General features: G+C 41.4%; 2 protein-coding genes across 2 annotated transcripts in view; both read right to left on the minus strand.

Annotated features, from left to right (window-relative positions):
- The window catches only part of LOC104965166 (gamma-aminobutyric acid receptor subunit beta-1-like), a 417189-nt gene that overhangs the window by 14521 nt on the left and 387954 nt on the right, over positions 1 to 14714 (minus strand). The gene's annotated exons all lie outside the window — the stretch shown is intronic.
- Positions 1 to 14714, minus strand: part of herc1 (HECT and RLD domain containing E3 ubiquitin protein ligase family member 1) — a 99737-nt gene that overhangs the window by 3521 nt on the left and 81502 nt on the right. Inside the window, exons 38-52 of the mRNA XM_010794105.1 lie at positions 12677 to 12976; positions 12526 to 12591; positions 12294 to 12419; positions 9375 to 9513; positions 8720 to 8901; positions 8404 to 8559; positions 8126 to 8248; positions 7896 to 7998; positions 7411 to 7580; positions 6869 to 7007; positions 6145 to 6314; positions 4522 to 4691; positions 3886 to 4051; positions 2845 to 2921; positions 1937 to 2189 (exon numbers count right to left, since the gene is read on the minus strand). Of these exons, the coding sequence (XP_010792407.1) occupies positions 1937 to 2189; positions 2845 to 2921; positions 3886 to 4051; positions 4522 to 4691; positions 6145 to 6314; positions 6869 to 7007; positions 7411 to 7580; positions 7896 to 7998; positions 8126 to 8248; positions 8404 to 8559; positions 8720 to 8901; positions 9375 to 9513; positions 12294 to 12419; positions 12526 to 12591; positions 12677 to 12976 (2340 nt within the window). The remainder of the gene's footprint in view (positions 1 to 1936; positions 2190 to 2844; positions 2922 to 3885; positions 4052 to 4521; positions 4692 to 6144; positions 6315 to 6868; positions 7008 to 7410; positions 7581 to 7895; positions 7999 to 8125; positions 8249 to 8403; positions 8560 to 8719; positions 8902 to 9374; positions 9514 to 12293; positions 12420 to 12525; positions 12592 to 12676; positions 12977 to 14714) is intronic.

Below are 14714 nucleotides of genomic sequence, written 5' to 3' on the forward strand. Positions count from 1 at the left end.
TAAAATGAGGCTGAATCTGAAAAAGTTAATATATAATAATTGATATATAATCACAAAGAAGTTTTACGGTCCGACTAAATTACCTTAAATCTAGTTAGGTATTCGAGTAATGCCATTTCCTGTGGTTTACCGGCAGACCTTACACTGACTCAGATGTATCGGACTGGCAGATGTGTTGCCCCCTGGTCAGGATGATGTCTTCACTGTCAGACAAAACCAGTCTGTGAACAATAACAGCTACATGGGGTTCTTGAATGAACAGTCATCCAGGGCATTTCCCTCAGCACTGTTCAGTCAGCAGCCTTACAGTGTTTTGCAATAAACGTCAACTTTCCTCTGTCTGGAAAACATTGCAGACGATTTATTACAAAAGCTGAAATCAGAGCGTTTATTTAATATCCTGGAAAGCAACGAGCGAATGTGAAATCACGTTGAGACATTTGGCAGCTCGTGGAACCAGAGGAGCCAACACTGATCCCCTCACTCTCTTGTCTTTTCATGCCAGAGCAGCAGATGCAGCCTCCCTATCCCCTCCCTCCCTCCTCCTGGCTGATGGAGCCAGTGTTATGGTTCCAGACCTCCTCCTCCTCCAGGAGTCTGGGAGCGGGGCCAGGTCCCCGGCAGGCAGGATGTGCAGCATCAACAGCGGTCCTGGCATTCCTGCAGGCCGGGGGCTTTTCAGTGCAGGGGTTGTGTGAGGTTATTTGGACAGGAAAGGGGCTTTCTGCTGCTCCAGAGAGCCTTTAGGGGCGGGGTGTGTGGTCTGTGTGTCAGGGCCACAGTCACGCTGAGGTTTTATCAGCGCTGGGAGAGTTTAAAAAGCTTAACCACAGCACCCCCCAGCAGGGCTAACATCAAGCTCTCACTGCGCTTCAAAGTGGCTACAGACACACATTACTGTCACTGCTTTCTCAGCCAGTCTGAATGTAAACACAGATTGGGGGCAATGTTTGCTAACTTAATGATAAACTCTGGCAGCTGAAAACAGGATTAACCCTCCTCTACAATCACATCATGTTCCCTGCTGGCTCCCGTTAGCTCACTGGGTGTGGTAGGGCTGCGGTTTGTGTCATCCTCTGAAGCTTATTGTGGGATAGTGGAAACTGGCTATTGATATAAAAAACAGTCTTCTTTTTAGCAGCACGTGTGATATTCGGATGAATCAAAGGTTCACGTGGCAGAGGAGGTATGTTCCGAGCTCGCAGGAAGGTTGTAGCAAATGTTTGGCCAAACGGTGGTACTACACTGCCGTTCTAATTCATCAGGTCATTTTGCTTTGCTTTTTGGGAGTGTTCCCTTTCCTGTAGCGTGTTATTTAGGTGCATGTGAACGACATAATGACATCATTATGTAACACTTGTGTTTCTATTGGTTAGCGCTTCAACACATTGTACATCATCGGCATAGCTAAATCTCTAATCGGTTGACCAATCACAATCAGAGCCGACCTGTTTTGGGCTTCGTGCACCACTGAGCAACTTTAATAGGAATAAACGGGGCGGCTCCTCCAACGCTACATCCAGTTCTCTTTATACATGCATGGTATGCCTGCTCTGTCAAAACATCCGTCCCCCTGTGAGCCATCAGTCACCAGCGTGTAAATGCTGACATTACATTTGTTTTATTGTGCAGTTGGAGGCGGAGATGAGCTGTAAACACAGTGTGATGTGGTCGTGTGTAACTGGAATTACTATTATATTCAATAACATTTTATATATCTCATTACCCCTCATGAATCCAGTCCTGATGAGATATTTGCCTTAGCAGGAAATCTTCTTTTAACCACATTTCTAACACATGGCACTTAAGTTGTTATATACAAAATTAGATTTGTAAGGATATTACAGATATTGCATTTAATTATCTTCTTTCTCGGTTAAGAAGCTGTGTTTTCTATGGCTGCATTAAATGATGACTTATACAATGTCTCCCCCACCTCATGGAAGTTCTCCTCTGTGATGCCGCTGTCTTCAATGTGAAGAATGCTTTTGAGCGTCTGCACATAGAGGAGGTCCACTTCCTCCAGGTCCTCCAGCTGCAGGGGGATGCAGCACAGCTGCTTCCACACCAGCGTGGCCAGGTGCAGGTCCAGAGGCTTCTTGGTGCGGATGGCCACGCCCATCAGGATGCCCAGGAACCTAAACTGCAGCATGTGCTCGTCCATGCAGGACGAAGGGTTGAAGAGGAACCTAGGGAAATAAATAAATATAACAATTGTTTAGCTGTGTTAAAGTTTGTTTAGCATGAGCATACAAATACCATACAGCATTGCAGGCCAAGAACAGAGAGTCATTTAGGAAAATATTTGACAATGTGGGGTTTCAACGACGATTCAAGTATGTTCAACTCAAAAGACATTTTTCTCTTGCTCTCTAAAGTTTGCTTTGAAAACCTTAATTGAAGTAGTATCTATCTTAAAACGCGGATGGAGCTACATTTGGAGCTACTTTATTTTACGCTTGTGTTTCAGAGAGTTCCGTCATATATTTGCAAAAGGAGGTGATGAGAGAGCAAAACTGACCTTGCTAATGTAACAAAGAAAGAGTGCAAAGAATGCCTGATGCCTGAATGCCTGATACTGATCAATATCTTCAAAAAATAAAAGAAACATCCTATTAATCCAATATCATTTTTATATATAGATTTTATATATAATAGTTGACGGATTGTGACATTTTCAGTGAGACTATATGAATTAACTTAATTTAAAGACAGAATAATGTATTGCAGGGAAATGATTGGTAATATACCAATGCCTCTGCTTGCTTATCTCTTTGTTGGCATATTATTCAACCCATACCCTTCAGAAGTGTTAGAACCCAGGCCTACATGCTCCCTCCTCACCTGTCTCTGTTATAGCCAACCTCTGCCGTGGCGTTGGGGGAGGGGATGAGCAGGTCCACCACGCCCGACTCCAACTCCTACAAAGACATTAACAGAACAAAAGGAGATAAACATCACTGTATCATAACACATCCAGCAACACCAGTGGCCTGTACTACGAAGCAGGATTAGTTAGCGAGGTAACTTCAGGGTTAACTCGGAGTTTCCGGTCCTACGACGAAGGTTCACTTCTTACCGGGGTAGATCTCCATGGTAACTGATGCTGAACATCTAACCTGCTCCGGAGCTCAGTGTGCGGAGTTTAAAGCTATCAAGTCATATTACAGGATAAAGGAAATACAGTTTAAGCTGCCGCATGCAGGGAAGACGCCGACGTGTCGCACTTATCATTCATATCACATCATCGATCATACTGTATAATATATCATATTTCCTTATCTGAGTCAGCTTCTCAAGCCGTATCTGGCCGTGCAACACTTACATTGTCACATGCTGTATGCAGAAGTATTATTTTAAGCAACACGTTAAGTTTAAGAAACACTCAAATGCAATTAAAGTCAGATCCACTCATGTATTAGACGGGGCAGTGATATCATAAACTGTTAATGTACGCATTCAAACACTCTGTAGTTTTTAGTTTTTTTTACCAGCTGTTCTGTATTCAACTTGCATGTAAAACTATGTGGCTTTTATCCTGGTTTAAGTCATGGATGTTTAAAGTTTAACTTCTTCATATTTGTCTAACGTGATAGTTAGTTTACTTTTCATTCATGAAGTGTGACCCTACGCTGTCAGTACGCCTCTCCCTGTTTGTGATTGGTCAAATGTTGCTAACCCCACCCCTTTCATGTGAACGCGCTCTCAGCTGGACAGAGAAACCCTGGGTTGATTTACAGAGTTGATAACTAGCGTCGTAGGACCGCTTAGCGAGATCTAATTTGTTAGGGTTAGTTAAGATAACTCAAACATATCCAGGGTCTGTTGAACTGGCTTCGTAGTACAGGGCACTGGCTGATCAAGAGTACATTTAACAAACAATACCTGACACATCTCTGTGATGGTGTCGTCAAAGACCCCTCCTGCGTCGTCGGCCCCCTCCCCCACCAATTTGACCTTCCAGGCCCTTGAGGGCAGGCGGAGGTCCGAGGCGTTCAGCTTCACAACCTGACGGGCGATCTGCACGAAGATAGGTTTACACTTCCGTCCTCTGCAGAGCGTCGGAGTACAAAAGGGAAAAAAAGTCAGATTTCAACACATTGTGTAACATATCATAAGATTTTTTTAATGAGTATTACTATATTTCAGTTCTTTTTTTATTGGTATTTCATATTCCATTTATCTTTTTACATCTGCTTTTAGGTTAACAGGAATATTATGCGAAGGAGATATTCTATAATGTGTTTTTATCTGTTGTTATTATCTAATTCTATGCAGTATTTGCTTTATATAATAATGTATTTGCCTCACCTGACTGTATTTACATGTATAAACATGTTTTTCTATAAAAGCCCAAAAGTACTTGATAACACTTTTCACAAATAAGCTCAAGGTTTACACAAAAATGCAAACCCACCAACACTTTTTTTTGTTGCATATTTCATGATATAAATTGCCCCTTCAAATGAGCGAACCTCTGTACTTCTGAGTCCATAAGTGAAGACTAAGCATATTACTGACCGCGTGGAGATGCGTTTAACGGTGATCTGGGGGCCGTAGTTCTTGCCCTGCACCATGGTCTTGCCAATGGAGCGCACCATAGGCAGGGTGTACACTCTGGGGGCCAACAGGGGCCTCAGCTGGCCCTGAACGATCCCCCAGGTACCAGCGTTGTAGTGGGACGTACAGCTCTGCAGAGAAATAATTACATTGACCATCATTACATACTGTGATACACAGTAAATGGATTGGTAATGGACTCAGGTAGCGCCCTTCTAGTGCTCCAACCACTTAACCCTTTAACTGCCAGACCAAGAAAAAAGCTATGGAAAAATTATTTTTTTATCAAATGGGCCACAAATAACCAAACCATTTTTTTTTTTTTTGACTGACCACACAGTTTTGTTTTTATGAGCCTCTACCAACTGGTCAAGCTGGCCTTTTATGGTAAAAGTGCATTTTCAACAATCATCATATACAGTACAGTATTTGTATGCATCAAACTCAAATAAAACACAAACTCAAATACATTTGTTTCTTTTATGTAAAATGAGCAATATATACAATCAGATATATTCATAAAAGATAAATTATAATTGTAAAAAAAAAGAAATGGAAAAAAGTAATGTAAAGTGTTTTTCATAATAAAAAAAAGACTTGCTCATCTTACTGTAGATGCTAAATTGGCCCAACAGGAAACCACTGGCCAAACAGCAAATGTCTATATCCTGTGTTGGCCTAACTTGCTCATCTGTGTGCAACTTTGGGCTGAATGCCATGCATGAAAGGTGCTATATAAATTATTATCACTCTTTCACTCTGAGACTCATAAGGCAGTACTAGATTTAGTAATATTACCATGAATCTAGCCATTTATTTACCATATTTTATTGGAAAACATCTCTGAAACTCTGAAAAAGTCATATTGCTAGTTTACCATAAAAAGCCAATTTGACCGATTGGTTGAGCATATTTTCTAAAAAATAATTACACCCTTGTTAAAACTTTTTTTGTGCATCAAGTTATTTAATTATGTTAAGTCAGTGCCCTGACACAAAAATATGTCAAAAATGATATGGTTACCTATCTTACAAAAATTTACCAAAAAGTGATTTCGTCAGCAGTGATTTTTAGCATTGCCAACTTCCTCAATGGGAGCTAGCTGAAGGGCTTTCCGTTCGAACCACAGTGATATCTAGAGGTTGTTTTGTGCATAACATGTCAACCAAAGGGTAGAGCTGGCTGGAGTAAAACTTTTTCTTTCTTTTTTTCAACAAGATATCAAGACACAAAATGTGCTCTACCAAATGGTGGCGCTGACAGTTAAAGGGTTAAAGCCCTTCCACACTACAAGAGATTAACCCATTCACAAACACATTACCATGGTTCCATACAAGGTGCCAAACTGCTTATTCACTCACTCACACTCACACACTGATGGCTGTGATCTTGGGAGTAATTGAAAAGTAAATCTTTCAGAATATTATGCTAAATTCATTCAACAAAAAGAAAAGACATCTTCTTAAATGTCAGGGCTTTTCAGTTGCAAAGATAGATCATTCCTTTAATATGCACAGCAAGATCTTTGCATCAGGTGACTCTTCATCATTATTGACATTTTCCTTTTCTGTGTTGTTTGCCCACCTGGTTGTTGGGGCTGAGGTTGAGCAGCCTCCACGAGGAGTACATGAGGTCGGAGAAGTGGTAGAGGAGCCTCAGGCGAGCCCTCACCGCCTCAATGCTGATCTCTTTTAGCACGCTGTACTGAGGAGGCACCGCCACGGGAAGACCCAGCTGGAGAGGGACCGACGAGCCTGAGGAGGAGGCGGAGGAGGAGGAGGAGGAGGAGGAAGGACGAGGAAGAGGGACGAGGGACGAGGAAGAGGGAGGAGGAGAAGGACCAGACCAGGAAGGTAATAAGTCAAGGGGAAAAAGATTGAAATAAATATTGATGAGGGTCTACCACAAGTCACATTGGACACATTATTCTAAATATAGTAAGTCCTTTAGTTGTGGTTGAATTATATATATAATTTTAGGTGTTCTATTTAGGTGTGTGCACATGAGGACTCAACACTTTCTAACTACAATACATTCAATTCCTCATCCATCAAACTATGTTGGTGCCTCATCTGACAACACTGTGCTGTGCCCCACTTTGGTATTTACTTCACGTGCCAGCAGCATTGCAGGGAAACTGACCTCCAGGATAAAGTGTCTGCCAGATAGATGCCATTACAGGGACAGTATGTTGCATGTTAGGGTGGGTGGGTGTGTGTGTGTGTGTGTGTGTGTGTGTGTGTGTGTGTGTGTGTGTGTGTGTGTGTGTGTGTGTGTGTGTGTGTGTGTGTGTGTGTGTGTGTCTAACCTGGTGCTCGTGGAGGCACAGAGGGAGCCGTCCAGGCAGCGCTGTGGCAGCGTCCGGCAGAGATCTGGTGGACGTTCTTGCCCTGCACCGCTGTGGCCATTGTGGGTTCTCTGACGTGGTTGGTGTGGCCCAGGCCCAGCTACACAAATGTAAACAATTACTTAAATTAACAATTGGAAGCAAAATATCAACTGTCAAAAGAAATTGTGTGAAAACTCAAGTGAATCAACTCCATCTGGGAATGAGAACTGTGAAATGTGATTAAAAGGTCTCTCAAAAAGAATAAAATACTGATTGACTGAAGACGTTTTGATATCATTATCTAGTATCAACTATGAACTATAGAAAACTATTTAAAACATATCTTTAAAAGCACAAAAAAGTGGTGATATATATATATATATATATATATATATATATATATGGTGCTCAATTTCTAACTGAATGCCAATAACTCCTTAATCCAGAGGGGACGCTGGCTGTGAAGTTAATAATTGCATCATGACAATTTTCTATTTTCAGTGTGTGTTTCAGCAGTTTACCTGTCCCTCCGAGTTGCTGCCCCAGGTGTAAACATCTCCGGTTGAGGAGAGCACCAGAGTGTGTTCGGCACCGACGGCCACATCCTGGATGTGGATCCCTGCCAGGGCCGGCACCTGCTGGGGCCGGTTGTGGTTCCTGGCCCGGCCTTCTGGTAAGCCAATGAGGCGGTCTGCAATCAGGGGAGGAAAACAAAATAACAATAATAATAACATGTTAATAAAAGAAAAGGGTCTTAACATGAATTGTGAAAATATTGCACTTGCGGTTGACTGCAAAAATGTTCTATAATTAGGGTATATGAATAGGAAAAAAGTAACCAAAGCTACTCGAATAGTAGTAGTATTTTTTCATTTTAGAGATTTTTGTATGCCGACAAAAATCTTAAAATAATCACATCCAAAACAATTCAACATTTGGTAATCACTTCAGATCTAATCATTTAAATTGAGTTTGTTGGGAAAAAAAGCATCAAACCATAACGTACCTTGGCCAAACGTGTAAACGTTGCCATCTTTGGTTAGAGCAACTGAGAACTGTGTTCCACAGGCCACTTTATTGATGCCGATTCCACACAACACGTCCACTTTCTGAGAAATCACAAATTCAAAATAAGCATTCATTAATTCAGTCAAAAAGAACATATTCTCAGAGGTGAAACATCAAGTGTTGAGTGTTCACTAGAAACAGCAGGCCTCACAGAATCACAGCTCTTACCTGAGGAGAGGACTTGGCTGTGGAATTGCCAAGTCCCAGTTTACCGTAGTCTCCGTCACCAAACGCCCAAACCATCATTCCATCAGCAGAGACGACTAAAGTGTGGTTCAAACCGCAAGCCACCTGAGGAGCGAACACAAGGCAATTTAACGCTGAGATGTAATCAATTTTATTTGTTAACCATTAAAAACTCAGCATCTTGTAGAAAATAGTAAAATCTATTTAATTAAATACATCTCATCATCTCTCCATGGTCATTTCTCAATGTTCTTTCCCACCTGTCCAACATGGTAGCCCTCCAGAGCGGTGACCTTCTCTGGGAGCTTCTTGTTGGAGGTGTTCCCCAAACCCAGTCTGCCGTAATCCCCATTACCAAATGTGAAAAGCTTTCCATCAGCTGTCACCACTGCCGAATGTTTGAACCCACAGGACATCTAAAGGGCAAAGAGAGCAAAGAAAGGAAGATTGTGACTGCAAGTGCCAAAGTGATATATTACCTTTAAGTACATGAGACATAGTTTAATGCAGTCTGTACTGTTCCCAGAACAGAATAGAATCCCTTTTTACTGACAGGATGAGTTCCTGAGAACTGACCTGCACCACCTCCTCTCCTTGCAGAGCTTCGATCTGTCTCGGTCTGCGCTGGCGGTCGCTGTTCCCGTGGCCTAGTTTACCGTAGTCCCCGTCCCCCCAGCTGAACACCTCCCCGCTCTCAGTCAGAGCCATGGAGTGACCGTCACTGCCACAGGACGTCACCAGCTGAGTCACAACGAAACCTGAGGGGCAAAGAGATGACCAGTCAGGACGGAGGTAGCTACAAAACTACTAACTACTAACTATTAACACATTAGTAGGTTTTCCTAAAGCATTCAATCAATCTAGGTATCCCTCATTGGATTCTCCCCTCTTATCAGTGCAATGAGTATGTTTCAAGTAAGCCAGTGATGTGTCAGGTCCATTTTGAATCAACACTTTCAGGTTAAAGGTAGTGAAAATTAATTCAATTCAAAACTTTCTCAAATCAAATCTTATTATATATGTTTTGAGCCTTAGTCGTTTATACATTTTGTTATTATTAGATTCAATTAGTGATTCAAAAGGATTTAGATTTGATGATATGTTATCAAATCCCAAGAGGACACGTGAGCACATCTTATTTTCAAACACACAAACGATTATGAATCAGCATTTTCATTGATATGCATCTAACAGCATGCGTGATAAGAAACAAGAGGTATTTCCGCTTCACCTTGTAGAGCTGAGATGACGGTGAGGACATGCAGGTCGTCAGAGTTGCCCTGCCCCAGGCGGCCGTAGCTGCCCTCCCCACAGGCCAGCACCGTCCCATTAGGCTGGATCACAAAGGTGCAGTTCTGACCACACACCACCTGAAGAAGCAAAGATTTGAAGAGGAAACAGATACATGAAATAAAACAGTGATAGTACTTTGCTCAACTTTTTCTCTCTAGTCCTAAACAACGAGATCCTATATGCATAATGGGCTTTATTTGATGATACTACTTTACTTGTTTACCCCTTAGATGCATAAGTGGGTATTTTTGCATCGTTACCAAACCTGTGAAGTTTTGGTCCGTTTGGAGTATTTTCACTGAAGTTATGAGAATACCGTGTTTCAAGGCGAGCATTGTGTTGCTATGGCAACGGCATTTGAAGAAATCTCAAAACTGTCCCGTAGATGTCTTCACGGCTGGACTGTTAGCACACATGTGAAGTTTGAGCACTTTTTGAACATTTTCATAGGAGTTATAGCGGCATCATTTTTTATGGCGAGGGATGCGTTTCCATGGAAACGGCATATGGTGAGATCTCATATTTTGCGTAGAGCTGTTGAGGCATGGACCGGTGATATACAAGTGAAGATTGGGGGACGATTGGACCGTGTCTATTGGACTTACAGTGACATCCTGTTTCATGGCGAGTGGTCTGTCGCCATGGCAACTGCATTTGATGACACCCCATAATACGCTTAGATGCGTTGATGGCTGCATCGTTACCAAACCTGTGAAGTTTTGGGCTGTTTGGAGTATTTTCACTTAAGTTATGAGAAAACCGTGTTTTATTACATTACTCTCTCTCTTCTCTCGACCTTCGTCATATGATGATGACACCCGATAATTGACGTAGAGCTGTTGAGGGCAGGACCATTAACCTTTATCTGAAGTCTGCTGCTCTGAGCATGTCAGTTGGAGTGATGACATCATCGTGTTCCATTACACAGGTGTTCATATTTGAGCTAACGAGGTGTCCAGACATCAAAGGTTTCCATTGTTCTGAATGAGAGATAAACCTCTTACATGTGAACATTTTGTGGAAGAACCGTAACAGATATCTGTGAAATTTGAAAACGTGAAGCATGTCAAGGAAGTTGAGTATCTGGAGTGTAATTTTTGTGCACTTTCGGGTTAATAATGTGGCATTTTTGGCAGTTTAACTAAAGGTGTGTGGCTGCTGCTGTGAGGAAATATCAGCCTGAAATTACAATGGGGTTTAATGGAGGAATGTTGAACGTTTTTGTCACTTCATGCCCTCAAAAAGCATTTTGTTTAATTGTTTTTTGCTTAATTATTTGTCATTTTTCAAGCTACAAGATGTTGTCCTACGTTTGTCATGAAAAATTATGTCTCAGGAATGTAGGGTTTGGGAATTATGGCAGTTTAAAAAATATATATGAAGGCACATTTCAAGATGTTCTACCCTCTGTGACATCACACACTCTAGCTAATGTTAAAATGTGAAGAAAACCTCAAAAACAAGGTCTGAACAATGTTTAATATGTCTAAAAGTAAGAATCAGATTTAAAAGTTGTTTTACTCGAATAATGTCAGAAAGATGTGTAACATATTAAAGTTTGAGGTTTCTGAGTGAAAGTATGAATGAACAGTTAGCAGATGAAGTCGCATGAAGATTTGTTGAAGTCTGAAGAATTTCTCCATTGACTTCAATGGTTAAAAATGTGATGTATTATGGGATGTATCTCTGGAATTATGAAAGTTATGAATGAGAAAACTAATAGCCATCGATTCCCTACCGAGCTGAACGTTTTGATGTTTGAACAGAGTTTCTGCAATGTTCAATGCGGGAGAAGAAGCGCCGCAAAATAAGTCGGCGGAATAATAATATTAAACTTTTTCGGCGTAGAAGAACAAGTAGTTGGAATGCTGTTAACAGCATTCCCACTAAATAATAATAATACATTATATTTGTATAGGGCTTTTCAAGGACTCAAAATCGCAGGTTAGGGTGGGGGGTATAGGACTATCAAGCTTGATCAACCGGCATGGATTGATGGGGGGCTATGAGTAGAGAGAGAAGAAGAGATACGTTTTAAAAAGGGACTGGAATACTGTGAGGGTCTCAGAATAGTGGAGATCTTTGGGACAATATGTTCAAAATGTTTTTATTCAAAATGTTAAAAAAAAAGTCTAAAATTATAAATTGTGAAAAATTAAACATAAAATATTTTCAAAAATGACAAAAATGGCATAAAAACACATATTATTCTAATACGGGTCCTTTTAGACCCACTTATGGAAGAGTGTAGGGTCCAGTCACTCGTGCATCTAAGCGTTAAAATAATACTTCATAGTCAAAATAACCGTTTATTAACGAATGATTCCTCACTTACCTTACCTTTATTAGCCTCGAGTTTAAAACACTTTGGACACATTAACTCTTTCAAATATTAAGGTTTGTGGAATAGTGATCATTTGCGTGGATTAAAGAGTCTTGGGTTATGCTAAAGTTTGTAAACAGATGTTTTGATACATTCATAGTACAGTTTTTGTTAGTGTACTTAAAATGATCTATCATTTTCTATTTTTTTGTTTCATATTTGACCCTGGGTGCATGCAAGAAAAACAAAGTCAAGGTGAAACCCGGTGAGTAATAGATATTCAGATTACCTTTTTGTGGGTGAAGTATTCCTTTGAGGCAAAAATATGCAACTAATAGTGCCAAATTGTATAGTAAACCAACACTCTTATTTATAAAGCACAATATACAAAATCACACTTTTGACCCAAGGGTTTTCATTTTGCACAAATAATCTTCTACATAGATTATACATCCTTTACTGTGATGTAACTGGATGTGATGACAAGCAACAGGCTGGTGTGGTTTATTAAGACATGACATACAGTATGTTTACCTGTTGTGCCTGAGAGAAGGACGGAGCGTTGGTCGGCACCAGGATGTTTCTGCCGGCCTCTGCCAACTGGCCGTGTCGCCCTGCGCCCCACAGATACACATCGCACTTCCCCCCAAGGTGCCAGTCCTGCAAACACACGTATGAAACATAGCAGTTATAACCAGCTGAGTCTGAGGAGAACAGACCAGACAAACCACTAATTACAGCTAATCTGGGTCTCAGTCTGAATTACCTCTGGTCTTGAGGTGGCCCAGGACATGATCTGTTCATCCACCCCATGCGCCCATTTACTGTTGTCCTGGAAAAACAGAGTGCAAACACAGTTATTACACGCACCAGTAGGTGTTAATTACATTCGGAAAATCAGCAGCCCCCTCCCTCACCATAAGCAGAGTCATCTCATCTTTGGGCACAGGCTCCATGTCGGGAACAGAGAAGGACTCAGAGAAGGTGGCTCCTCGAGCGAGGGCCTCTGCCGCCTTGACGGTTGTAGAGAAGCATTCTAACCAGGCCCACTCGCTGGCAGACCAGACTGCAGTGCCGGACTCTGGGGGGCAGTGGCGGAAGCTAGGAGGCACAGGGGGGCGACACAGGAGCAGGTCCAGGTGGAGACCCACAGCCAGGGAGGCCAGGCACTGCATGTAGGCGCTGTGAACGAGCTGCTCCCCACATACAACGTGGGGCTTGGGGAGGAAATAAGAAGGAAACATTAGCAATAATGGCAATAATAAATTAAAATAACACTAAGGTGCTTTAAAGTCATTTCAGGCAAAGTCATCTTCCTTTTTTTTTTTTTTTATGTATTATTTTGTACTTTTATGTATCATTCCTATAATCAAAAAGGGCCTGCTTCCTCAGCGTAGAGCTAAATAGAGACAGAACATGACAGAAAGCAGCATGGTGCTCCATTTAAACAGCAGGCGAGGCCATAAAGAGCAACACCACATGTCATCATTCCTGCAGCTCACATTCGGGACCAATTCCAATCCGTCCCCTCTCCCTGAACATTTCCACTCAATTTGCGTTTGCGTCAACGGTCCGCCGCATTTAGTGCCGTGATAAACCAGCTAGTGGGGAGTGGAAGTGTGGTATTAAACCGTACAATCGGAAGTCTGCACTGGTCCTGACTTTACCAACTGCCCTGCCTGAACATGTGCAAAGCTGTTTGTGATTGTAATGACACAAGCTGTCTTCAAATAGTTCTGTAAAACATTTAGTAATAACAAAATAACTTAATTTAGTTTTGTCATACAGATGTTAACTTGATTTGGAATCAGGCCTCAGAGTTGGCTTGGATTATTTTAAGTATGAAAAATAATATAATTACATACAAGAGCTGCAGCATTACAATGTGACCATTTCTGCCTCGATTTCACTCAAAATTACATTTATATTCATACATAGAATGTATGCAGTGTTTCCCCTATATACAAATAGTGGCGGCGCAGCGCCGCTGCTGAAATATGAGCGCCGCTGCTAGGGGGCGCCAGCAAGGTACCAAAAATAATAAAAATAATAATTTATTTATTTTTTACTTTTTTCTTTTTTTCTTAAAATAATAATAAGTGGCGACCCTTTTTCATTTTTGATTGTTTGTTATGTGGATTTGTAGTATTTGTGTTACTGTATGGTGTAAGGTGTATTTTTGCTAAATCTTGAGACATTGCCACTGTATGTACTAGGCAGGGCCAATTTCTGGCATAATACACAGGCGGTCGCCGAGGGCGCCAGATCTGGGGGGCGCTGCTCTGGGAGGGAAAAAACATTTTTGACCGTTGGCGCTCATCCAAATGTTCGGCCTAGGTGTAACAACATTCATAATTAAGTAAATGTAACATCCTTTTCACCCCGATTACACGTTTAATTTGCCCTGTACGGTGGGCGCTGTAAGTGATGAAAGTGGGGGATGTTGGCTTATCAGGCGCCCGCAGCTCACAGCCAAAGTGCGAGCGTGGTAGCGAGAGAGCGAGCAAGGGAGAGGGCGCACCGGTACCGGCGCTGTTGTTATTAGAATCTGGTGCTAGCTGCGCTAACGGATATAAGAAGTAGATGTTTCTACAACCAGGGTGGAGGAGAGCTCTCCTGTCAGACTGAGAGGCTCAGTGAGGTAAAGGACTCTCTGAGTATTTAGATAGTTAATTTTAGTCTAAGTTATCTCAGTGGGTCTCAAACGTTTTGACCACAAATTATGTAAACACATAATTTATAATTATTAGGATAAATAAAAACAGGTTTGAAATCATTCCAATGTATACTATAGGACAGTTAACCAAAAATATCGTTTAAAGTTGGAGATACAAAAATATGCATAAATAAATAAATAAATAAATGTAAGATGAAAGTAAGATATGAATGAACAACAAAAATAAAATAAGCTAAATTTATTTGTTATTGGCTATGGTAGGTTATTGGTTATGTTCA

The sequence above is a fragment of the Notothenia coriiceps genome, unplaced genomic scaffold, assembly GCF_000735185.1.
Source record: "Notothenia coriiceps isolate Sejong01 unplaced genomic scaffold, NC01 NC01_scaffold00037244, whole genome shotgun sequence".
In the NCBI taxonomy this organism is placed as follows: domain Eukaryota; kingdom Metazoa; phylum Chordata; class Actinopteri; order Perciformes; family Nototheniidae; genus Notothenia; species Notothenia coriiceps.